Raw genomic sequence first — 26,977 nt, forward strand, 5'->3', positions numbered from 1 at the left:
AGCAAAACTAATTCACACAAGTCAGAATCATGTAACTGCTGCTGAAAGGAACTTCAGAGATCACCTAGAGAGAAGGTTGGCAAACACTCTGTCAAGGGTCAGAGAAGGTGAACATTTTAGGTTTCACGAGTCATATGATCTGTGTTGCATATTACTCAGCTCTGTTTTGGCAAAAGCAAAACTACAGACCAGTAAGCAAATCAGGGTAGCTGTGTCTTAATAAAAATTTACACAACAGGAAGTGAGCTAGATTTGGCGGATAAACTGCAGATGGTGGACCCGTTGCACTAGGGTCTAATTCCTTCACTTAATGAGAAACTAAGGTCAATAAAGGTTATGGGGCAAAGGCCACCCAGGTAAAAAGTGGTAGAGACATATGTGCTTTTTTAAAACCATGTGTTAACATAAACTTTAAAGTTTTGTTTTAACGAAAGTCAACAGAATTTAATGCAAAAAATTTAAAGCAAGGAAGTATCAATCAATATATACTCCTATATACATTCCCAATTATTTTTCAATGTGTCTCCTTGTGAGTGGTATCTTCTCAAATTATAGTGGGAATTGTACTAGTACAGATATTTTCATTTAAAATTTTCATGATTTCAGGGACATGTCTTCAGTAACCATGTAAAGTACACTTTACCCCACACATCATGGGGCAGCATGAACATTTTAACGCAAGTTTCAAGTAAGCCATTAAAAAAAAAATGTATTTTTAAGCCAGTTTCATACTTCCTTAGATGACCTGTCATACCTAGTAAGTCAGCTCCTTCATCCACATCTCCAATTAGGCCGGAGCCAGCTGAAGACAGTTCTTCAAAGAGAGATTCAGTATTGCGATCAAAAGCTTTGTTCTCTATGCCTTTGGTGGGAGTGCTATGAAATAAAAAGAACAAAATCAAATCAACACATTAGAAAGACTTTTTTTTCTCACAGTATATGATATATATCATGCACTAAGATACATAGGAATCTCTTACCTATAAATTACATTTACTATAAAACATAATGTTATAACATTTCTCAACAGTTTCTCAAGAAATTCCCATTAAATTCCATGGAGACAAATACTCCTGAAGTTGCAGAAATATTTTTCTTGTAAGATCCAAACAAACACCATGAAGGCTGTTACTCTGCTCTGCACCAGGCACGGGTCTGAATGCTTCATATAAACCACACTTGGGCCTCACCGTTAACTACTCTACAAGTACTAATTTGTAAGAGATTTTTTTTTTTAAAGATTTTTTTTTCTTTTTATTGTATTGTTGTTGACAATTTTTACATAGTTAATTACAGTTAAAGGAAAAAGAAGAAAAAAAAAAAGGTTCAGGGGGATAGGAAAGTGGGTAATGCTATTATGTCCATATTGTTTCCATCATGTATCTGAGGTAAAGGGGGATATTGAGGGAGAAGCCCCACCTGGTTTCCCGCCCACCCCAAGTCTCGGATGTGGGGCATGCTCTGAGATATGTGCTCGAGTGGTGTTGATAGTTCTCCAGTTATAAGATATTTATTTGTGTCTACTTGAAAGGCTGAATACATTAAATGTTGCTATTCTTTTGTTTTAATAGAGGAAGAAACCAAAGGGGTTAAGGAATTTTCTTTTTAAGATTTATTTATTTTTTTTAAATTGGAAAGTCAGATACACGGAGAGGAGGAGAGACAGAGAGGAAGATCTTCTGTCCCCTGATTCACTCCCCAAGTGACTGAAACGGCCAGTGCTGTGCCAAACCGAAGTCAGGATCCAGGAACTTCCTCCAGGTCTTCAACACAGGTGCAGGGTCCCAAGGCCTTGGGTCGTCCTCGACTGCTTTCCCAGGCCACAAGCAGGGAGCTGGATGGGAAGTGGGGCTGCAGGTATTGGAATCAGTGCCCATATGGGATTCCAGCATATGCAAAGGCAAGGACTTTAGCCGCTAGGCCACCACGCTGGGCCCAGGGTTAAGGAATTTGCCAAGATCATTTAGCAATGAAAGCAGCAGGATTCAAACAGTCAGTATCCATAGCAATGATATTAACTATTTGGAGCTGACATTGTGGCTAGCTACTTAATTTACTGCCTGGAATGCCAGCATCCTATCTGAGCAACAGTTCAAGTCCTAATTGCTCTGTTTCACATCCAGCTCCCTACTAATACACCTGGGAAAACAATGGAAAATGGCCCAAGTTGTTGGACCCCTGCCATCTACATGGAAGACCCAAATGAGGTTCCAAGACCCTGGTTTAGGCTTGGCCCAGTCCTAGCTGGTATGGCCTTTTAGGGAGTAAATCAACAGATGGTGAGCATGTGATTCAAGCCTGGGTGTTGGGTCAGTCCGGGCAGGGTGGCTCCACCTGTTGGCATATGTGTGGGTTGGTTTTGGAAGGGGGTGATTCAGGTAGGGCCAGGGCAATCTTAGCTCACCGGCAAGTGCTGAGGCAAGGCTGGAATACAGGGCATGCCAGGCTAAGCTATCATACCTACCAATTTGCATGAGTCAGGGACTGGAGTAAACTGACCAGGGCCAGTGCCAGGGCCAGGCTGTAGCACTCACCAGCAAGAACTGGGACTAGGGGTGGGGCGGGGCAGGCCACAGCATTCAAAGGAAAAGGTCAAGATGGAGAATGGGCTATGCCAAGCTGAGTCAGAGCAACCACTGGCATGCACAAAATCTGGGCTGGGAACAGGCCTGGTTGGGTATGCCCTGCCTAGATTGTGTTCCCACTAGTGAGCACAAGAGCCGGAATTGGGGGTAGTGGTCTAGACTGGACATGGCTACAGTCTCCCTCAGCATGAGTATAGACTGGATCTGGGGTGTGCCAGACTGGGCTGGACTCCAGCATCCACCGGTGCTTGTGAGAGCCAGTGTGTGCAGAATTGGCTGGACTAGGACTCAGCTCCCACTGGGTCACAGGAGCTGCGTCAGGGCATGGACCAGGTGTGGCTGAGCTGTAACACCCTACAGTAAGAACCGGATTGGGTGTGGGCCAGTTGAGCAAGGCCTGTGTTCCTGCCAGGACAAGAGGTGGACTATGTCAGCCAGGGCCAAGGACTCACTGGTGTGCATGAGATCTACCACTGGGAGGACACCTGATACAAGAGCTTCAGAAACTCCTTTGTCATGGTGCAGTCCTGCAACTGAGTGCAAGAACCAAGGCAAGAAGCAGTCTAGACCAGGCCAGGTTGAAGTACCTGCAGGCATGTTTGGTTCATGCCTGGGGGTGGCCTGGCTGGGACAGTTCAAAACACCCACTAGCAGATTTGAGAACCTGGATGGGGTGCAGGACAGACTGGGTCAGGCTGCAGTACCAGCCAGTTCATATTAGGGCCATAACTGGGGGCTGACTATGCCGGTCTGGGTGGTAGTACCTGCCAGGACGAGCTGGAACTGGGGGCAGACCTGGCTGGACCAGGCTACAATACCTGTCGGCAAATGCCAAGATGAGATGGGCCATGCCAGACTGGGGCGCAGCACTCACCAGCACATGCAAAAACTGGGGGTAGGTGGGCAAGCCAGGTAGGCAAGGAGAGGGGACTCCAATGCTGGGCCATTGCTCCTGCTGGGTAGCCTGAGAGCTGGGGCTTGGGGAAGACCAGGTTGGGCAGGGCTACAACACCTGTTGGCTTACATTGAACAGAGTTGGGGGAGAGCCAGGCTGTGCTAACAGATTGTATCCACTGGTGCAGGCATGAACCAGAGTAAGGACAAGCAGGCTGGGCTTTGCTGTAGCATCACCTGGCAAGTGCTAGGATTGGGGGCAAGTCCTGTTGAGCTAGACTGCAGAACTACCTGGAGAGTGTAATATCTGGGGCAGGGAGTGGGCCCAGTAGGAAGCTGTGTGCACCTCTCTGATGGGCTGCAATTTCCACTGGTGAGCACGAGTACCTGGGGCAGGCCTGGCTAGACAGAGTGACACCTGCCAGCATTAGTGTGGGCTGGAGGGTGGAGTCAGTTGGGTTGAGTTAGGCTTCAATGTCCAGTGATATATACGAGATCTGAATGGGATATGGGGCAGATTGGACCACTGCTGCACATGCTGGCAGGCACAGGAACCAGAGCTAGGGGCTGGTCCAGTGGTAGTTAATGGGGTTCACTCTGACTTGGCTGCAGCTACCCCTGGTGTACATGAGGGCCAAGTGTGTGGTGGGCAGGGCTGGGCTAAGCTGCAGCACTCAATGGTTTGCAGAGAAAGCAGAGGCAGAACAAATGGATCAACTACTCCAGTGAAACTTGACAGCAAATTTCTGCGTGACCGGAGACTCAGAGGTAGACTATGTAGCCAATTGACCTTAGAAGGATTTCCTCATCCTTGCAGCAGTGATATCAAGAGCATCCCAGAACTACTGAAATCACTTGAGCAGAACCCTCAGAAAATGCTCTACAACAGGGACCCTAGGATGACATCGGGTGGCAGTTCCCCATCCCCTGGTACTGAGGAGGCTGAGACTGGGCATGGTTTTCGCCCTTGTATCCTCCTGCCCCTAGATACAGGAAGAAGAAAAAGGCAATGTATAAACAATGGTCTTGCCCACTTTACCCTGATCCTCAATCCTTCCCACCCTGATCAACTATGTAAACACCATCATAAATAAAATTTAAAGAGAGAATATAAATACATTTAAAAAAAATCCCTGACCATATAAAAAGGCAATAAACTATGTATAGAAAAGATAGTCAAATATCATTTTTGTAGGGGCAAAAATTGAAACAGCTAAATTGATTACAAAAATCTTTAATATAATGTCTAAAACATTAAATTAAAGCATTATAAATCTCTGTCAACCATTATACAAAGGCTTCTTTTTAAAAGTTACAAAACATGTTATACATGTAAACACTTTTATGCTCAGGTAAAAAAAGATGGGGAAAAGTGTATGTTTATGTCTTAATGCTACATTAATAGAAACACTGTACAGGTTGCCAGCTATACATGGTAAGATCAGTCTGGCCATTTATCAGCTAACAATTAAGAAAAATTAACAAATGAAAAAGGTATCCATATAGGAAAAGAAGCTACAGCAGATGAAATACTAACAGAATTCTGAGGCCAGGAGTTGGAAGCTCATGAACAGACCAGAGCTGAAACTCAATCCAGTGGGAGCTAGGGAGGAAGCCATCAGTGTGCAGAACCCTGAAATGTTTCCGGGTCTTAGAGGAACCAGGAGCTGTGGAGATGAACATGCAAGGGCAACACAAAACTGAAGGGTAGGACCATGTGGGGGACCTGGAAGCAGCTCCCGGCTCCTAGCTTTGGAATGACTCAGCTCCGGCCATTTAAGCCACTTGTGGAGTGAACTAGCAGATCAAGAATCTTTCTATCTCTCCTTCTATCTGTAAAATCTGATCTGCCTTTCCAATAAAAAAGCACACACCAAAAACCAAACATCAAAAAAGCAGAGGTGTGGGATAGAAGTGCACAACGTGCAGTGAGACCCAGAGGTGATCCTCCAGAACTGCAAGACCCTCCTACTAGTACAGCTCCCCCTAAAAGGAAAGTCAAGTTTTAATGCTTCAGGCAGGAAACAGGAGAGTCAGTATTGTGCACTGAAGTATGAGCAACACAGTCACAGAACGCCAGACGTTTAAAGAAAGCTTCTATTATGAAAGACCTCAGGAAAAAAAAAAAGGAATGTGACAGAGGCACCAGGAGCAAGAAGGAACAATGCAAGCAGCAAGGGCAACAAGGCAAACAAAAACAAAGAAAAAGCCTGATTTCCTTCTGAACAAATGTGGCACCCATAAAAAAGCAGGATGGTTCCAAGGGAAAAAAATGACGGTTTAATGAAATCTGCCAAGAATTAGAATGAAACGGAATAAAATCATGTTTAATATATACTGCAGAGGTATTCAAGAATAGCACAGAAAGAAACAAGAATAAGGGGAAACAGAATTTTTCAGAACTGGGAGAGACAAATGTTTGGCTGAAAAGACTTAATACTCCTACAGAGGGGGTTCGGGCTTGGGTCTGGGGGCAAGTGCCGCTCCTCACAGTGTGGCGGCTGTGGGGGGTGTCCCTGCCGGGTCGGACCCAATGCTGGGGGCTGACACCAAAGACACGGCCGCAAGGCAGTGAACGAGTCCTCGGCCTCACCCAGGGCGGCCAGTGCACCATGTGGTGCCAGGCTCTGCCTGCTGGCTGCCTGGCCGGGGAGCTCTGGGGTAATGGATGTCCGAATCGCTGTTTAGATAGCTCTAGGGTGACCCCATTGTTTCTGGGTTCTGAGTCAATCCTAAAGATTCCCAATGCCAGTAACTCTTCTTTTGGAGAACTTGTAATCACTCAATAATGCTGAGCTTTGAACACCTATAATGCAAAAGATAAGCCCCGGCTTGTCTAGCAGGATATTTTTTTTTTTTTTTTGCCTGACATGATGTTGGTTCAGGAGACTGGTCACATTAGGCAGGTCCATAATTTTAACTAGCACTTTAGAACCTTTTCCTGGGGTGGACTCTGTGCAGCATGTGTGGGCCACACCCTGTAGAAAGTTTAGCCCCACTGGTAAACCTAAAGTTTAGGTGGTTATGGACTAAGCTAGGTGTGACCAAGGAGCCTGCCATCAATCACAGGTAAAGGGATCCGCCATAGACTGGACTGGGCAAGGCAGCAGCACCCAAATGTGCATCCTGAATAGGCTGTGGGGTAGGCCGGGCTGCAACATTCACCAGCTCATACAAGGCCAAATGGGAGGCCAGAGTACACCGGGCACTGGCCTAAAAACCAATGGCATGTATGTAAACTGGGTTTGGGAGTGGATCAAGTGGAGGTACTTGGGAAGCTCCCCTGGCGAGTCATAGCACTCGCTGGTGAACACGTCGTCCAGATCTGGGGGTTGGACAAGCAGGGCATAGTAGCTCCAAAATGTGTAAATTGGTAATGGAACGTAATGTACTGGGCAGGACTGAGCAAACCTTTGTCTACAAGCAAAACTAGAAACCAGCATGGAGCACAGGTCATACCGAACTAGGCTCTTGCACCTACTGGTCCTCAGAGCAACCACGGGCAGGTGCATGATTTACAGCTAGGAACAAGCCCATTCGGGGAGGTAACGAGACACCCTAACTAGGTTGAGGTTCCCACCAAGGGGCGTATGTGCTGGAATGGGAGTTGCGTTCTATCTAGGAAACAGTTGTAGTCACCCGAGGCACAAGTGTGGGCTGGGATTGGATGCACCAGGCCAGTTCAGACCCCAACACCATCTGGTGTCATGGAGAACCAGAGGGTAGATGTGGGACTGACTAGGCTGGGTCTCAACCCCCTTCTGAGCCATGCGTGAGCTGTATGTGGGTATGGACGAGCCATGGCCGGGCTGAAACATCCAACAACAAGAACCAGAATGGGGTGAAAGCCAGCCAGGAAAAGCCACTGTTCCTGCTAGGACAGGAGGTGAACTGAGTTGGGTTGGCTCAAGGACCCCCTGGCATGCGCAAAATCTGGCACTGGGAGGGGTTCTGATGGAGGAGCCTGGGCAACTTCTCTGGCAGGACACAGTCCCTGCGGGTAAGCGCAAGAAGCATGATAGGAAACAGTCCAGAATAGGCCATGGGAAGTTTCCCACTGGCACACATTCAGCATGGGTCAGGAGCAGACCAAGCTGAATCAGTTCATGTCACCCACTGGCAAATCCGATCACCAGATCAGAGTGTGGGATGAGCCGGGTTTGGTCGCGACAAAACCAGTACACATTATGGAATGCCAGGGCGTGGTTGCCTGTACTAGATATGAATGCAGCACCCAACCAGCACACGTGAGATCCAGGAAGGAAGGGAGCGGCAGAACTGGCGGGGGGATTAAGGGGCTGGATCCCTCGCCAGACAGCTACTCCCAATGGAGAGCGTGGGCTGGGATAGAGACAGACTAGACTATGCAAGGCTACAACACCTGTGCGCTGCATGTGGAATAGATCAGGGAAAAGCCAGGCTGGGCTGATTATTCCTGCTGGTGCAAGCATAAATTAGAGTGGGTGAGGGATGTTTGGGCATAGCCACAGAAGCTGGCACTGGGGACTAATTCTGTCAAGTCAAATCACAGAACCACCTAAAGAGTGCATAAACCGGGACTGAGAGACCTGGGAGGGAAAAAGTGGGTTCCCCCTTCTTGGGTCACTATTCCCGTGGGAGGGCATGAAAACTAGGACGGGGGCTGGGATGGCTAGATAGAGAGGCACTCAACAACACCCATGAGGGCTGGATGGTTGAGTTGGTTAGATAGAACTAAGCTTTAATACCCATTGACAAGTGCCAGAGCCAAATGGGATGGGGGACAGACTGGTCTTCTGCTACACATACTGGCAAACCAGGGTAGGGGGCGGGCCTGGTGGGGGTTATTGTGGGTCGCCCCGACTAGGCTGCAGCTCCCACTGGTTTGTGTGAGGGCCGAATACGTGCTGGGCAGAACCAGACTGGACTGCAACACCCATTGGTTCCAGTGCAACTCGGGATTGAAAATAGAACCAACCCAGCATTTGCAACCACCAGCTGATCGGGGTGATGGACTGTGCCGGGACCTGTGCTTGCTAGAACATACAAGAAACTAGTCTGGGAATACCTCAAAGTTTCTTTGGAGATCTCCCCAATCGAACTGCTGGACTCAGAACTCTAATCAAGAAAAGACAGAAGACAGAGCAGATCAATCATTCATCTCAGCTATATGTTGGCAGCGAAATATGGGGCAAACGGAGACTTTATGATGGATCATATCAATCAGTGGACGACCTCATCGAGCGAAACTGGCAGCGATTCATAACTGGAGAACTATTAACACCACTTGAGCACATATCTCAGAGCATGCCCCACATCCGGGACTCGGGGTGGGCGGGAAACCAGGTGGGGCTTCTCCCTCAATATCCCCCTTTACCTCAGATACATGATGGAAACAATATGGACATAATAGTATTACCCACTTCCCTATCCCCCTGAACCTTTTTTTTTTTCTTTTTCTTTCTTTAACTGTAATTAACTATGTAAAGATTGTCAACAACACCACAATAAAATAGATAAAAAAAAAATACTCCTACAGAAAGCATAGCATCATGATTTTTTTGGGGAAAAAAAAAATCAAACAAAGAAGACAACTCCAAGAGGTAATAGAAACTATACACAGAGAAGCAAGAATGTCAATGGCAACTTCCTGAACTCAATATGAGAATAAAGCAATTCTTCACAAATGTGAAAGAAAAGGCAAAGTCCAACCACATGTAAAGCCCAATTTCAAGAATAGAAATAACAACATGAGGGTACTTCAGAAAGTCTATGGAGAATGGAATTAAAAGTTTGTTTTGGGGCCCAGTGTGATAGCCTAGTGCTGGGATCCCATATGGGCTGCTGATTCACAACCCAGCTGCTCTACTTCCCATCTAGCTCCCTGCTTGTGGCCTGGGAAAGCAGTCGAGGATGGCTCAAAGCCTTGGGATCCCGCACCTGTGTGGAAAACTGGAAAGAAGCTCCTGGCTCCTGGCTTCAGATTGGCTCAGTTCAAGCCGTTGTTGCCACTTGGTGAGTGAATCAGGGGACTGAAGCTCTTTCTCTTTCCTCCTCTCTGTAAATCTCCCTTTCCAATGAAAATACACAAATCTTTAAAAGAAAAGTTTATTTTGAAGCAAAGAATTTTGAAATTAATGTCTTTTTGATCATGTATTTCCATGAACTTCTTGAAGACCCCTGCCTCTGATATAATACCAATATTACTCCAACAAAGCATTGAAATTCATCTCGCCTGGTCAGATACTCAAGAACAAGGTGCTATGGGAGTGGAGAAAACGAAAAGAAAAGTCTGTGTCTGACATTTTTGGTACCTGGAACCCTTATATCCGCTGAGCTCTTTGTCCATATCCAACTCAGGAGTGGACTCGATGATTGCCTGAACCTCTGATTTCTCCTCATTTTCAACAGAGCCTTAGGAAAGGAACAACGAAATAAACAACACATATACAAGGGAACATCAAAGGGTTCATGCAAAAGTGGAATTAAAAGGTAAGTCTACCTTCGTGCAACTATTTCATAGTAGGCATTTTCACAAACATTTTTTAAGATCTCTTATACATTTAATTAATAGTCAATACCGGAAACTGATCAATAAATTACCAGAGAAAGCTTTCATTTTTGTTTCTTGGAACACACAGTACAGGATAGCCAAGGCCTTGCTTTCATTCCGGTTGAAAGGGTGAACTATAGACAAAATGAAGACTAAGAGGCTACTTCAGACTCTCTAACTTGCCAGCTCCCAAGATTTTTCTTTCAAAACTTCATTACTTCTTCTAACCTCATTTACAAATAAACACAGCAATTATCTGTTTTATCTGTCTAAAAAGCAGATCACCCTCCAAAAGATACAGTTTCTCATATCCCTACTATTAGGGTTTACTGAATACTTTACCAATAAGCCAAGAACATTTACCTGTGGACACATTTCTAGTTTCTTGGGCAACCTGTACTTCAATGTGCTTGCTTATCTCTGACTTATTTGCTGTATCTGTAACCTTCACAAATGCTTCATTGTCTTCTTTCAAGGGAGTATCAGTAGGAATTGTTGCCACATCTGAATTAGCTGTTGACGCTGGAGTGGTAGCTTTAGATCCACTTTGGCTAACATCAGAAAGTTCATCCTATAAACAAAAACAATTAAGATGAAATCTTTAATCAAATAACTTCTTCTAAATGATTTTATAAATTTGTCTAAACAGTTCTAACTTAAAAAAGACATCAACCAGATTTCCTCTCTAAATTATTTGCAATTGGGAAATATATAAGCTAATCATATTTCCTCAGATACAATTTTTCTAACAGGAAGATTTACAAATAAAAGTGCATCAGAGGTATTAGCCATAACATTAAACATTAATGCCAACATGAGTTTTTTTTTTTTAAGATTTATTTATTTTTTATTGCAAAGTCAGATATACAGAGAGGAGGAGAGACAGAGAGGAAGATCTTCCTTCCGATGCTTCAATCCCCAAGTGACCGCAACGGCCGGTGCTGCACCGATCTGAAGCCAGGAGCCAGGAGCTCCTCCAGGTATCCCAAGTAGGTGAAGGGTCCCAATGCTTTGGGTCATCCTGGTCTGCTTTCCCAGGCCACAAGCAGGGAGCTGGATGGGAAGTGGAGCAGCCGGGATTAGAACTGGCGCCCATATGGGATCATGAAGCATTCAAGGTGAGGACTTTAGCAGCTAGGCCACCACGCCGGGCCCCAACATGAGTTTCTAATCTCAGCAGCCCTGCTTCCCATCCAGCTCCCTGCTTGTTGCCTGGGGAAGCAGTTGAGGATGGCCCAAAGCCTTCACACCCTGCACCCATGTGGGAGACCCAGAAGAGACTCTGAGCTCCTGACTTTGGATGGATACACCTCTGGTCATTGCAGTCACTGGGGAGTAAATCAACAGACAGAAGATCTTCCTCTCTGTCTCTGGTCCTGTTTATCTGACTTTCCAATAAAAAATAAATACAACAAAAAAAGAGAACGGTGGGGAACACTGTGGGAAATCCCCCAGTGCCACCAGGACTGAGAAAGTCGGCAGGCAGCAGTGAAACAGACGCGAAAGACTGTGATCTGCAACCTGAAAGGGTGAAGGAGGGCGACCCAGGCTGCGGAGACTCGAGTGAAATTCGGGGAGCAAACCTTGGGCATGTGGATGGTTGCAGCCACAGAGGGGTCAGCTAGCACACCTCCTCAGTGTCACGCTCTTAAATCTGTTGCTTTCGGAGGACAGGAGGAGGTTTGTATCCCAACCCTGGAGACTCCGGATCCTCACCAAAGACTATCAGTATGGGCACCAAGGACTATATCCCAACTGCCAAGGAGACCACGGGAAACTGGAATGCCCTCGTAGGCCGAGAACTCCTTAGTCATCCATTCCCTATCGGATCTCCCACCTGGGATGGAAGAAGCCCAGATCCTTTCTTACAGGAACTAATGTCATCAGAACAATAACCAGGAGCCCTGAGCGGTCCTCAGAAACAGAACAGCAAGCTTCCTTTGGGACTTGGGAGAGGAGTTTTCTCTGGCCCTTACTTAGTTCCAGCTTTGGATCCCACCCTCTCTTACAATGACTATCAGGGTCGCTGCAGAGCACCCCCCAAAATTAGAACAGATAGACAAAGACCAATAAGGAAAGTGTAGAACAGACAGGAAACAGTCAGCTTGGACTCACATATACCTTACTAGGGAGGACACAAAGATTAGTTACTCCTCACTAAGGTATTGAAGATTTCTCTGCACACCCCACCTACAACTGTTCTGCGCCTCAAGTGTTAACACATGCCTTATTAGAGTTATAAGCCTGTTTGGACTATCCAAAAATTCGCCAAGTTCAGTAAAAATCATGATTAAATACTATAAGCTGCTAAATATAAAAATGAAAATAGACATGAATCATCGGAATAGTACCCTATAGCCATTTTAAGGTATATAGCAGCCGGTTATGTATAAACTAAAATTAAAATGTCAATGAAGTAGTCACAGGATGTGGTTAAGAACTTGCATTTTCTAACATACTGGTTACTCAATACCATGTCAATCAACTCTATGATGCTATAAATTGTTAGTGATGTTGTGTTGTGGCTTTACATTGGAGGGGATGGTATTCTGCCAGCTATACTTTCAGACTGGGGAAGGTCTCCCAGTGAAACTGCTGAATTTATCTCGACAATAGGATGCCGGACTCTATGCATGGTACATACCCACAATGAAGGAACTAGCACTGGATATGAAATGTTCCAATGCAACAATGTGGAAGAATCCAACATGGGGGGAGAGTTTGGGGAGGGGTTGGAGGAAATCCAGAGCCTATGAAACTGTGTCATAAAACAAACAAAAATTCGTTGCTTTCCACCCAACTCTCTCTCTCTCACACACACACACACAAAATAAAATACTACATAGCAATTAAAATTATTTTGTAGAACATCACTAATGAAAAGTACTCACAGATTTTGCAAAAGCACTGAGGATGAAAACACTGTGATAAACTCAAGTAATACATATCAAAATATAAAATAAGTGAAGTTTCAAAGGTTTTTAAAAACGTAAATAATGTGACTAAATTTGACAAAATTTGTCCTGCTTATAACATTTTTGTCCTTTTAAAGGATTTATTTATTTAGCTGAAAAGCAGTTATGGAGACACATACACACACACGCACTCACTTGTCTATCTTCTGGTTCACTCTCCAAATGGCCACACTGGCTGGGGCTGAGCCCCGCTGAAGCTAGGAGCCTGGAACTCCATCTAGATCTCCCTTATGGACAGCAAGGGCTCCCAGTCCTTGGGTCATTTTCTGCTGCTTTCCTAGAGGCACTGGCAGGACTGTATCAGAAGTGGAGTTGCTGGGTCTGGAATGGATACTCATGTGGGATTGCCAGTGCTGTAAGCAGTGGCTTTACCTATTATACTAGGGTTCTGGCTCCTATTCTTTTAAAATTTATTTTTACTAATTTTTAAAAGCAGAGAGAAAGAAATAGACAGGGAGAGATGGGAGGGATAGAGAAAGATAGAGAGATCTTCATCTGCTGATTCAAATCCTCAAATAGCAACAACAACGATGCTGGACTAGGCTGAAGCTGGAAACCAGACTGGGATCTTCCATGTGCAGGGTCCCAATTACTTCACCTACTGCTTGCTGTCTCCCAGGGTGCCCATTAGCACGAAGTTGGAATCAGAAGTGGAGCTGAGACTCAAACCCAGACACTGTGATATGTGACACAGTATTTCAAGTGGTATTTTAAATGGTGTACCAAACACCTATTCCACTTTCCTATTGTTTTCATAAAAAAAAATCACTTTATTTGGAAAACACAGAGACAGAGGAGGTATCTCCTATTAGCTGGCTCACTCCCCAAGTGCCTGCATTAGCCAGGGCTGGGCCAAGGCAGAAGCTAATAAGAGTATAAAACTTAACGTAGGTCTCCTATTTGGGTGATAAGGACCCAAGTACTTGACCGTCGCTTGCTGCCTCCCAAAGTGCATATTAGCAGGAAGCTGAATCAAAAGCAGAGGAACAGGGACTCAAACCATGCACTTCAATATGGGAAACAGGCATCCAAAGTGGGTCTTAACTGTTAAGCCTTGCAACCCTTTAACAATAGGCCTGTACTTTCCTGCTAAGGAGAAAATATAAATAAGCTAAATACACTTGAATATTAACCAGATGAAATTATTTTCCAGTTTGAGATAAGCTTTCAGAAAAAGAAAACCATTCAAACTTTTTAGGAATTGGGTGTTATTCATTCACTATGGGTTTGTATTTAAGACAGCTTTGATTATCATCTCCAGCGTAATACTAAATGTATGCTAACAAAGTTAGCTAAATTGTACAGCATATTATTTTCTCCTGTAGATATCAAGAATTTGGCTGGTTACATTAAGAAAGAAGACAAATCAAAGAAATAAAAAATTCAATTTTCCATTACCTCCTTCTCCCTTAAAATTAAATCACTATTTCCTTAAGCTGGTGATTGGCATCTAACATAGATGCATCTGATACAAATTTACTCAGTCAAGGAAATCAGCTTGCTTGGAGTTGAGTCCTCGGTTTCTGAAGCTGAGGAGGCCTACACTAAAGACAATTACAGACCTACCTACAGTAATCTTTGCTTTGATGTGTACACTTCAAAATGAAACTGATATGCTTCTGTTTAGCTTAAATGGCCTACTTTCACATTTATTTCATCCTCACTTATTTTATCCTATACAAAAATTCCACTCTTCAAAAGCCTAGACTATAACATACATCTAAAAATAGGAAAACTAGGGTTTTCTGTTTCTGATAAACAGTGATGACGAAAGCACTGAGATCCACCAAGACTGGATTCAGAAAGCCCGAGGGGATATCAAGTATATGCGTTTATCTTTATTGGGAGAAAGCTACTCTTTAGAGCCATTTGAAAAATAAATTAGTTTGAGGTCAGTCTTGGGCTTGCCATTTACTTCCTAAATAAAAACCAAAAAGAGAAACTATTTCTTCTTCCTCTTCAGTACCCCAGCTCTTCACTCCCCATCAAGTCTGGTTTATTTTCACCATAATTTTTTTTTTTTTACTTAGTAATTTATAATTCATAACACAAAGTATTTGGCCAAAGTCCACATGCATAATAAAGCGTACGTTCATTTTGGACCCAAGAGCATAAAATAAAATAACCCAAGAAAAAAAAATAAATAATGCAAGAGACCTGAACTTGAAACAGAAAAGGATTATATGATACCTCAGAGAGCCCTATCAAAGAAAGGAAAGATTAGGACCTATTTGGAAGAATAGGTCTTTTAATTTGTCCTAGGTTATAGATATTAAATGCAACTTATTTCCCTTTTGTACTTTTGCCACACAAAAATATTTTACAACGTTTAAATCCGTTCACTCTGGGCTGTACTACTTACTACTAGACACAAGAAACACAGCATGGGAACTAAAGAGAAGGCTCTGAATCTTAGGGTAGTGGTTTTCAAAAGAGGCAATTCTCCTTCACTATACATACACATGTCATCTATTATTTCACCCTGTGGCATAACTGGTTTTTTTTCTAACAGACTATCAGTTATGTTCCCACTACAGAAAGTAAAGACCGCCATCAAGGACAATTTGCTCCTTGGTTCCAACGCAGTATTTTCCTAAGTGGAACACTTAGGATATGTTTTGAGGGAACTGCCCTCCTTCACCTGAAATAGGGTAAAAAAGGGGAACAAAAGTGATTATATGTATTTGTCTGACTTTAGATTTGAAGGTTTTAAGCCAAGACAAAGTAAAAATCATACTGAGAACAAGGAAGCAGCTCAGTGCTCCCCACTGTAACATGCTTTTAACTTTTAATTTCCATTGCTTCTTCTCCAGGTAAAAGTGAGTCTCTAAAACAGTGACTCCTAAACTCTTAATTTACTATGACATAAAGATCACAGACTTTTGTGTGTCCATGTATTTTTCTGGTAAGTTGGCTATAATTTGACTCATGGATAAAAGCTGAGAATCAGAATTTTAGACACATTAGCTAAGATATGCCTAGCTGTGAACATTGCTGTAGGTCCCAGAGAATTCATATTATGAAGGGAAAGTGTGAATGTCTACCCTAACATGTCCACTGTCGTTGCACAGAGCTTAAGCTCTGACCTAGCCAGTAGGACAGAGCCTCACCTTCTGCAGGCATTGGCTGAGTAAGCTGCAGGTGCTGGGGCTGGGGCGGTCCACTGGAGAGTGACACCCTGGGCTGTCTCTAGGGAAACAACCAGAGATGGACAATCTTCCCTGCAGAAGGCAGGGTCACCAATTTTCTTACTTAGATTTGGATAAATGGAAACAAGCAAAAATTCCACAATCTATTTCTTTCTTATTTATTTCAAAAATGCTTACTTTAGGACAGTATTTACAGATTAAACTACAGCAACAGCAACCTCTACACAGCACGCAATTTTCTTTTGCATTTGAATGAACGACATTTAAGTCTTCCAAACTGAGTATTCAATGTCAGGAGAATATAATGAATAGCTGCGAAAATAACCAAGTTAGCTATTTTTGTTTACTTTTTATAAAGTTTTGGAAATACCATTCTCACAAGCTGTTCTACAGCCCTCAGGGGTTCAGGACTATTGCTGACCTAGCAAAGGGAAAGATGATAAAAGAGAAACATTACGTATTTAATAGGCGGTAACATATTTCTGTCTTTGGCTTTTATTATACTTCTCAGGACACAGATTCATGTGTCTATTTATCTACTGGGTTTAGCATAAGAGTTTGGGGTTGTTTTTGTTTAACAATCACCTCCTTTAAAACTTCATCTTAAGTGAGACGTGAAATGATATTCTGCGTCAGAAGTCAGCACTCGGATCAGTCTCACCTCACACTGTTTGATGCACAGCCTTCCACCTGAGCTTTTTCTGCTCACACAATTTTGTTTACGATGCTCTCCTTTCTCCCTGCAACGTTTCTGAAACTATTAAGTAACATTAATATTTGAAGGGTGGCCAAGACTGAAATGATTTCCTATAAAACATCTATATGTTCGCATTTTTTACTTCTATGTATTTTTTGTATATGTGGGAAAGCTTTTCTTCTAAATGTAAACCCACACCAAGTTTTTAAAACTCCTGATCTGGAAATTCATCAAAATGCTTTTGAAAGGCTGTTAGCCCTTCAATTCCTTCAAACAAAAACCCCTATAAATTAGCAAGATATAATTCAATATGGAATCCAGATGACCTTTCCATTAACAAGCACTATGTTCGTCACCTTTGTTGCGGTAAAACTGACAAAAATGGCACAGCTTAATCGTACAACTTGCTGTTGTGATATATGCATATACTGTTGAAATAAGCACCACAACCAAATCAACGAACACACCCAGCACCTCATACTGTGCATGTCTGTGGCGAGACCAAGTAATACTTGCTTTAATTCTGAAGTATCATTATCTTTAGCCACTCTCAACTATTCATCAAAAACTAGGTTAAAAAAATTGGGCAGTTCTTTCTGTAAATGCAGAAAGACTGTCAAGCTATATTGTGAAATGAAAAGGAAAGCAAGCCATGGGGAAAATATTTGCAGTATAAACCCACTTATTTTAAAAAGACTACGCGTAGGTGTCACTGTGCACATGGAAACAGCCTGAAGGGTAGCTACACTATTTATAATGCCTGGGGGAGGGGTAGAATGCAGCACTGGAGAAACTTCCTATTTTTAGTCTGTATTTTTCAGTATTACTTAAAAAATTATGAAGCAATATAACTTTTTAAAAGAAATTACTAAACCTATTTTACAAAATAGGTTTTATTCTGGATACCTTAACATTTCTAATATATAACATTGTATCTAACACAAAAACCATTAAAATATATATATACATATATATATATTTTAAAGATTTATTTCATTTTCATTGGAAAAATCAGACATACAGAGAGGAGAAGATACAGACAGAAAGATCTTCTGTCTGCTGGTTCACTCCCGAAGTGGCCACATGGCTGGAGCCGTACTGATCTGAAGCCAGGAGCCCAGAGCCTTTATGGGTATTCCACATGGGTTCAGAATCACAAGGCATTGGGCCGTCCTCGACTGCTTTCCCAGGCCACAAGCAGGGAGCTGGATGGGAAGTGGAGCAGCGGGACTCAAACTGGCAGCTGCATGGGATGCTGGTGCCACAGGGCAGAGGATTAGCCTGCTATGTCACAGCACTTTTCACAGTACTCTGAATAAAAGCTAGCAAGCATCAATGGAGAAGGACTGATGCTGCATTGTGGGGCAGAGGAAATGCAAGAGCCATCTTATGATGCCAGTAAAGAAGAAAAAATTCACTTAAGGATGGAATGTATCAGAAGAATCCAGGCCCCCACTTAGAAGAGTTCTGAACATTTGTAGATGGAACAATGAGAAATCAAATAAACAACAGGACTGGCTCTCCCACGGGATAAAATATATATCCAGTGAGTCCAAACTACATATCAACCTTTCCTTATAGAAATCACTAACTGTATGGTGGAGAAATCTGACACCTTGCAGCTGAACTAAGTTATTAAAGTTACTACCACTAATAAAATATACTGACATTGTAGTATTTCTTGCAATGCATTAAAAAAGTATTCTGTGGTACTCTTACCAAAAATGTAAACCTCAGTTTAATCATAAGAAATCATCCAGAAGCCTAATGAAGAGGGAGTCTACAAAATAATTTACCAGTCCCCTGCCAAGTTCCCAAGGTTATGGAAATACCAGAGGAGACTGAGGAGAGTGATGCACAGTGTAGGATCGTGCTCAAGAAAGGAACATTTCTAGAAAAGCTGATGACCCTTGATGACTAGCCTGTAGTTTAGATAACCGTATTGTACCAATGTTAATTTTAAGATCTTAGGTTTAGTGATTGTGCTATGGTGGGTTGACATTCGCAGAAGCTGAGTGAAAGATAAATGAGAACTTTGTACTATGTTTGCAACTTTCCTGTAAGTCCAAAATCATTTGAAAACAAAAAAGTTCTTAAAAATGGAAAGCTTTAACTTTTAAAGTTAAAAAAAAAAGACACAGAAATATGATTCAACTACTTACAGACATTTAAGCTTGTGAGAAACCAAGGAAATAGAAATAATTTCAGAACCTAGCCACAAATGGAGGCGGATGGAGCATTGTTCTCAGCGAGAATGCGCTCTGTTGAGCCGCTTCCTGCTCGGTATGCTAAGCACATCCTCTGAAGAATGCAGCTTTACATACCAAGCGCTTCTCTCAGCAATTCCACCAAAGCACTGCTAGTCGCGTGGCTTTAAAACAAAATTTTTTCACAAGGGCAGACAAATCCAATTGCTTTTTAATTAAAATTGTTTTTCTTAGTTCTAAAATATACTTTTTTTATTAACTCCCGGAATATTCTTCCAAGGAAGAAGATTAAACGTGTTTGTGTGTGTGTGTGCGTGCGCGTGCTGACTCTGCATCCTACTATCCCCACTTGGAAACCCTCTTAAGCTGCTTAGGTTATGGCACCTATCCTCCCACCCCAGCCTACAGACAACAATCCTGTCTGCCCTAGCCAACAGCCTTCGCATTGAAGTGTACAAAAACAAAGAAAGGGGAAAGGAAAGTAGTACCATACCATTTAAATAGCTTTACAGTCAGTCTAAATATCTGCTAGGATAGGTTCTTGTTATGTATTTATTTTTTAAAGATTTAGTTTATTTTTATTGGAAAGGCAGATATACAGAGAGGAAGATCTTCCTTCTGATGATTCACTCCCCAAGTGGCCGCAATGGCTGGAGCTGAGCCAATCTGAAGCCAGGAGCCAGGAGCTTCTTCCAGGTCTCCCACATGCGGGTGCAGGGTCCCAAGGCTTTGGGCCATCCTAGACTGCTTTCCCAGGCTACAAGCAGGGAGCTAGATGGGCAGCAGGTCTGCCGGGATTAGAACCGGTGCCCATATGGGATCTTGGCGTGTGTAAGGTGAGACGTTATCCACTAGGTTATCGCACTGGACCCAGAATAAGTTCTTTTTAAAGAAAAAATTATAGTTTATTTTTTTAATTTGAAAGGCAAATTTACAGAAAGATCATCCATCCAGTGGTTCACTCCCCAAATGGTCATAACAGACGAATCCGCACCCATGGGTGCAGGGTCCCAAGCACTTGGGCTATCCTCTACTGCTTTTGAAGTCATAAGCAGGGAGATGGATTGAAAGTGGAGCAGGTGGGATTAGAACATGCATTCATATGGGATGCCAGTGCTGCAAGACATAAGAATGGTTTATGGCAGCCCCTTAGAGCAGGTTCTTATTCTTAAACACTGTCTTGGTTGGGTCCAGTGCAATGGCTCAACTGGCTAATCCTCCACCTTGCAAGTGCCAGGATCCTATATGGGAACCAGTTTGTGTCCTGGCTGATCCGCTTCCCATACTAGGCCATGGGCTAGAAAAGCAGTAGAGGATGCCCCAAGTGTTTGGGACCCAACACCCATATGGGAAACATAGAAGAGGCTCCTGGCCTCTGGCTTTGGATCAGCTCATCTCCAACTGCTGCAGCTTCTGAGGAGTGAAACAGCAAAAGGAAGATCTTTATGTCTCCTTCTCTCTGTAAATCTGCCTTTCCAATAAAAATAAATCTTAAATGAACAACAGCAACAAAAAGACTGTCTTGTAACTTAGCCTTTTCTTGCTTATTTGTGGCTTGTTCATGAATATAATTCAGTTAGATAACCAATCTCACTGTAACATTTTTGCTTACTCCAACACTTAGCATTTGTGTAACGTATTTTTTAACAGAACAGCTTTGGCCATTTAAAATAAGGAATTTCTTTTTGCCAATTCCACTGAAGAAGTCTTCTGCACTAAGTTCCTATTAATGAAGCAATGTAAAATTCCTGTTGCTTCCTGCTTTGAACTGACCTATAAACCAGGTCTGTGGGTCATAACTGAGGTGTCAGATGAGGCTTCCCATAAGCCGTGACATCTGGAGTGGCCCTGACAGAGCGTGTTTCTCTGGGTGGTACTCTACACGGGGCAAACAAATATACAGATAAGGGCAAACTGGGAAGAAAAGCAATGGGATGCAGAGACCGCATTTGTGAACACTGGGGTGCACATCACATTCACTGACACAGATTAAGAGAAGGGATAAGTGAGGTGCAGGTCCTGGGACACTCCAGTACTTAGAGCTCCCACATCATAAGAGAAATCAGCAGCACTGCAAACTAGTGAAGGTCTTAGAGGAACAGGAGTATTCTGGAGGAAACCCGAAGAACACACCTTCAGAAGCTCGGGTATTCAACACACCAAATGGTGCTGAAAGAGAAGGGGAAAGATGAGTGGTTTGCTAGTTGCCTTGGAAACACGGATGTTTTTGACAAGCCTGACAAGACAGGAATGGAAGACTGCAAAGAAGGAGATGAAGTGAAATGACCATCCCTCAACACAACGAAGAGGGTCCCCACCTCAGAACTTTTTATTTCTAATTGGAAAGTCAGATATACAGAGAGAAGGAGAGACAGAGAGAAGATCTTCAGCCCGATGATTCACTCCCCACGTGCCTGTAATGGCCTGAGCTGAGCCAATCCAAACCCAGGAGCCAGAAGCCTTCTCCAGGTCTCCCACACGGGTGCAGGGTCCCAAGGCTTTGGGTCGTCCTCCACTGCTTTCCCAGGCCACAAGCAGTGAGCTGGGTGGGAAGTGGAGCTGCTGGGATTAGAGCCAGTGCCCATATGGAATCCTGGCACGTGCAAGACAAGCCCTATAGCCACTAGGCCACCACGCCGGGCCCCTGCCTCTGGAAATTTAATTGTCACCTCTTCTTCCCCACCAGACCTTCCCATGTATCTGCACATTCCCAAGTCACCATTTCAAAATAAGTACTCTTGAACTTGCCTTGCTCTCTTAATAGCACCTAACAGTACCTGAAATTTTTATAATTTAAGTTAATTCCCTATGTTTGCCAATCTCCATAAGAATGGGATAAATCGAATAATCTGTACAGATACCTCAAGAACTTGCACATTTTGTATCATTTCTAGGATTCCCAGGAAATCTAAATTATTTAAATGTCACTGACTGCAGGTATCTCACAGTGGGAAATTATAACTCATTGTATTTTATTTTTCCCCCTACAGAACATTTTTTAAAATTTATTTTGTTGGAAAGACAAACTAAGACAAAACGGGGAATGAATAGAGACCTCTCCATCTGCTGCCTCATCATCCAATGACCCCAAATTTAAGGTAGACCAGGAGCCTGGAACTCAATGCAGGCATGGGACTGATAAACAAAATAATAACTTACTTAAAGCATGCCCTATTTTACTCACTTCCCTTTTTTCCTTTTTTTAATTACTTATCTGAAAGGTTAAAAAGAAATACAGCTTTTATCTACAGGTTTACCCCTCAAATGCCTGCAACAGTGGGCTAAGTCTAAACCAGGAACTCAAGCCAGGTTTCCCTGCTGCCCTGACGTGTGCATCAGCAGGCAAAGTTCCAATCCAACACCAGGCACTCTTTAAAGGCATGCCAGTGTCTTACCAGCATTTGGACCTCCAGGCTAAGTGCCAGTTCTTTATACCACATTTACACCTTAACATAGTAAAATCAACCTGACTGTAACGCTCAGCTTCAGTTTTTTTAATGAGATAAAAGGAAGCCCTAAATATGGTAGGTCATCCCTAAAGTTTTCAAGAAATAGGACAGTTGTAGGATTTTTTTTAAAGCGAGATTTATTTAACAGAGAGGGAGAGAGGTAGAGAGAGAGAAAGATCTCCTGTCATAGCAACAGAAGGGACTCCAAGGGAGGAAAGACCCCAGTTGTAGGAAAATTTAAATTAGAGTTGATCTAGTGCAATTTCTGTTACATGTGCAAATCAAGATGAGAACATGTGTGAGGAGGCTTTGACAGGATTCACAAGTGAACCCAGCTTCTAACTGCTAGCCTTTCGTGAAGTAAGAGAAGGATATCAAGTTAACAAGAGGGCTTAGGAGAGTAATAGAAGGGGTCCCAATCAGTAGACATACTTTACAAGCTAGACTTACTATTTTGTAATGTATGATCCATTCCTAGAAACCCTTATCTATTCGGTCTTTACCTCACTGTCCAGAGCAAGTGGAGACAGAAAGGACTTTGTTTTAGGAAGTCTCTCAGGAGTATACGACTTAGTATCTCTAGGGAGGACACAAAAACTCCTAGGCCTTAGTCCATCTTAATCATTTCAATTGGTTTATACCTGCCTGTAAAGTTGTCACAGCAAGTCAGTGAATTAAATCACAACAGAATTATAATAATCTCTTAAGGTGTACTTTTGGATTGTAATTAAAACATAGTTACCATATGGTGCATAATTTTGACGCATTCAATGTATAACCCCTAGTTAAACTGGTTTTGGGAAACAGGACACAGCAAGGAGGCTGTTTAACCTACAGGCTGGCTTTACAGAGCAAGTATAGCTGTAGAAGGCAGCAAGGAGGGACTAATAACAGCACAATCAGCTTCTAAAAATTTGAAGAAGGAAGAAAAGGTGACATCAATTGTATTGTTAAAAATACTTTAGTGGGAGAAAAGCTATAAAATATTTACTTTACCGAATGTTTCCTGTTTTGAGCACACTTTAAAGGTCAATGGAGGGGACAAGCATTTTGCCTAACAGTTAAGATGTCTGTGGCCCACACTGACCTGCTTTTGCTACCCAGCTCCCTCCTGACTCCAATTTCCTGCCAAAGCAGGCCCTGGGAAGCAGTGGCAAGGGTTTAAGTAACTGGGTTCCAACTATCCATGTGGGAGACTTCAAACTGGATTTCTGGCTCCAGGCTTGAGGCCTGCAGCAAATTCAGGCATTTGGGCAGTGCCCTAGTACACGGGACTGTGTGCTGTCTCTTTTACCTATCTCTCTGTGTTTCACAAAGAAAAATAGTGATCCTGGATGTCTCCACTTTCTGGAAGTGACAGAAAGGTCTTCTTATAGTATCCCCAAGGATTATTTCAAACATCTACAGCAAAGAATTCATTCAACAAACATATTCTGAACCCCCATAATGTGCTGGGAAGACAACAGTAAACAACAACATTTAAAAAGCAAGAAAAGGAGGTAAAATGTAATTTATTTGTATAAATTGTAACTGGCCTGTTTTATGACAAGAGTAGATCTTATAATGTAACAAGATTTTTTCATATTCAGTATTCCATCTATAAATAGTTACAGATGCAGAACATAACTTTACATATTTTTCAAAATTTAATTACTGGCATATCTTGACTACATGTACTGACTACATTTATCATTTGTTTGTTAACAAGTTCTTGGTTAAGAATATGTTCTAGAACAAATTAACACTAGGACTATTTAGCTAAATACAATGTACCTTTCGCACGCCACTTAATTAAATGGCTTTGAGAAAGAAACAATGTTTTGGTTTTTTTGTTTTTGTTTTTTTAAGTGAAATACCTACCATTAAACTGTGAAACTATAATGAGCATCAAAGCTTTCAGATCACGGTAATTTTCAACTTCAAAAACCAGTTAGGCTCATTAGTTATTCTACCTTAAACTCATATCATGTAGTAAATAAAACAGAAATTAATTTTTGTCAAGATTTTAATCAGGATTACAGAATGTTTTACTTCATTTGCCTCTATAATTTGAAGCAGAGTTTAAAAAAGACAACTCAGCTAAGGGGACACCCTAGCTGCATTGAGATTCCCACCGAGGAGTGCAGGGGCTGGAGTGGGGGCTGCATTCTGATCTGTATATGGCTGTAGTCTCCCTAGGCACAAGTGTGAACTGGGACTGGATGCACCAAGCCGGGCTAGAATGCAACACCATCTGGTGCTCTGGAGGACCAGGGTAGATGTGGGACAGACTAGGCTAGGTCTCAGCCCCTACTGAGCCATGTGTGAGCTGCACGTAGGTACGGACAAGCAATGGTTGGGCTGAAACATCCAACAGTAAGAACCAGATTGGGTTGAAGGCCAGTCAGGAAAAGCCACTGTTCCTGCTAGGACAGGAGGTGAATTGAGTAGTGCTGGCTCATGGACCCCTTGGTATGCGCAAAATCTGGCATTGGGAAAGGTTCTGATGGAGGAACCTGGGCAACTCTTCTGGCAGGACACAGTCCCTGCAGGTAAGCGCAAGAAGCATGATAGGAAACAGCCCAAAACAGGCCATGGGAAGTTTCCCACTGGCATACATTTAGCATGGGTTGGGGAAAGACCAGGATGAATCAGTTCATGTCATTCACTGGCGAATCCAAACACCAGAACAGAGTGTGGGTCGAGACAGGTTTGGTTGTGACAAAAACCAGTGCACATTATGGAATGCCAAGGTGAGGTTGCCTGTACCGGATATGACCACAGTGCCCAAACAGCACACGTGAGATCCAGGAAGGGAGGGGTCAGAGCCGGCAGGGGGAACGTCGGGGGGCTCCCCTGCTGGACAGCTACTCCCACTGGAGAGCATGAGCTAGGATGGGGGTAGACCAGACTAAGCAGGGCTACAACACCTGTGGGCCTCATGTGTACTAGATCAGGGAAAAGTCAGGCTCGGCTGACTGTTCCTACTGGTGCAAGCATAAATTAGAGTGGGTGAAGGTTGTTTGGGCTTAGCCGCAGCCTCAGCTGGCAGAATCTGGCACAGGGGGCTAATTATGTCAACTGCAAAACCACCTGTAGACTGCATCATCTGGGAGTGGGAGTCGCCTAGAAGGGAAATAGTGGGCTCATCCCTCTTGGGTTACCACGTTCACTGGAGGGCACGAAAACCAGGACAGGGGCTGGGGTGGCTAGACAGAACAACACCCAACATCATGTGTGTGGGCTGGATAGTCGGGCTCATTGGGTTGAACTAGGCTTCAATGCCCATTGACATGTATGAGAGCTGAATGGGATGTGGGACAGACTGGACTAGTCTGCTGAACATACTGACAAGCACGGGAACCAGGGTAGGGAGCCTGGTGGGGGTTATTGTGGGTCGCTCTGACAAGGCTGCAGCTCCCACTGGTTTATATGAGGGCTGAATGTGTGCTAGGCAGAACCAGGCTGTATTGCAACACCCACTGGTTCCAGTGGAAGTCGGGACCGAAAACAGAACTGACTCAGCAATTGCAACCACCAGCTGATTGGGGCGATGGACTGTGCCGGGACCTGTACTTGCTAGTACATACAAGAATCTAGTCTGGGAACACCTCAGACAAAGTTTCTTTGGGGATCTTCCCAATCGAATTGCCAGACTCAGAACCCTAACCATGAAAAGACAAGAGGACAGAATAAGTCAGTCAACTACATCAGCCATATGTTGGCAGTGAAAAACAGGGCAAACGGAAACTCTAAGATGAACTATGTCAATCAGTGGATTCTTCAATGACCTCATCGTGCTTGGAATGGCGAGACTGGCAGCAATTCAGAACTGTTGAACTATCAAAACCACCTGAGCAAGACCCTCAGAGTATGCCCCACATCAGGGATCTGAGTTGGGTGGGAGACTGGGTGGGGCTTCTCCCTTAAAATCCCCCTTTACCTCAGATACATGAAGGAAACAATGTGGAAATAATAGTCTTACCCACTTTCCTGTATCCCTTGAACCTTTCTGCCCTAATTAACTATGTAAAGAATGTCAAAAATAAAGAAAAATAAATAAAGAGGAAGAGGGGGGGAAAAAAAAGACAACTCAGGTAAGAGTTCCAATAAAAAAAAAAAAAACTAAAATGCATACAGTTACATTTTCTGATATGTTGGTTGCCCACTTCAATGCGGATTAAAAAAAAAAAGAGCTTACAAAGTGTACACTGATGACATTAGCAGAATGAAGCTTACCTTAAGGCTGGTATGAGATCGTGGCTGACTGAGTTCTTGAAACTTCCACTGCTCTGATCCAGGGGTCTCCCTGCCCTTCTGAGCATCAGGTGTGAGCAATCCGTCCCCAGCAGGCAGAGGGAAGAGCCCTAGTGATATAGGGCGTTCTTTTCTATTTGGAAAGGGGAGGAAAAGCCAAATATTCCCTTATTTTCAAGGATCAACACTATCTGCCATCTGAACACAAACAAAGCTAGAGGAGTCCCTAAATTACAATAACCCCCCCTTCCCC

The 26,977-nt window shown here is 43.4% G+C and overlaps 1 protein-coding gene across 4 annotated transcripts in view; it reads right to left on the minus strand.

The window, feature by feature from the left end:
- SPAG9 (sperm associated antigen 9) overlaps positions 1-26,977 on the minus strand; it is a 124,076-nt gene that overhangs the window by 39,808 nt on the left and 57,291 nt on the right. For all 4 annotated transcript variants that reach the window (XM_058676475.1, XM_058676476.1, XM_058676479.1 and 1 more), the window contains 4 exons: positions 26,707-26,857; positions 10,375-10,582; positions 9,773-9,872; positions 755-876 (listed from right to left, as the gene is read on the minus strand). In XM_058676475.1, coding sequence (XP_058532458.1) covers positions 755-876; positions 9,773-9,872; positions 10,375-10,582; positions 26,707-26,857 — 581 coding nt within the window. The remainder of the gene's footprint in view (positions 1-754; positions 877-9,772; positions 9,873-10,374; positions 10,583-26,706; positions 26,858-26,977) is intronic.

This window comes from Ochotona princeps, chromosome 17 (assembly GCF_030435755.1).
Source record: "Ochotona princeps isolate mOchPri1 chromosome 17, mOchPri1.hap1, whole genome shotgun sequence".
Lineage (NCBI taxonomy): Eukaryota > Metazoa > Chordata > Mammalia > Lagomorpha > Ochotonidae > Ochotona > Ochotona princeps.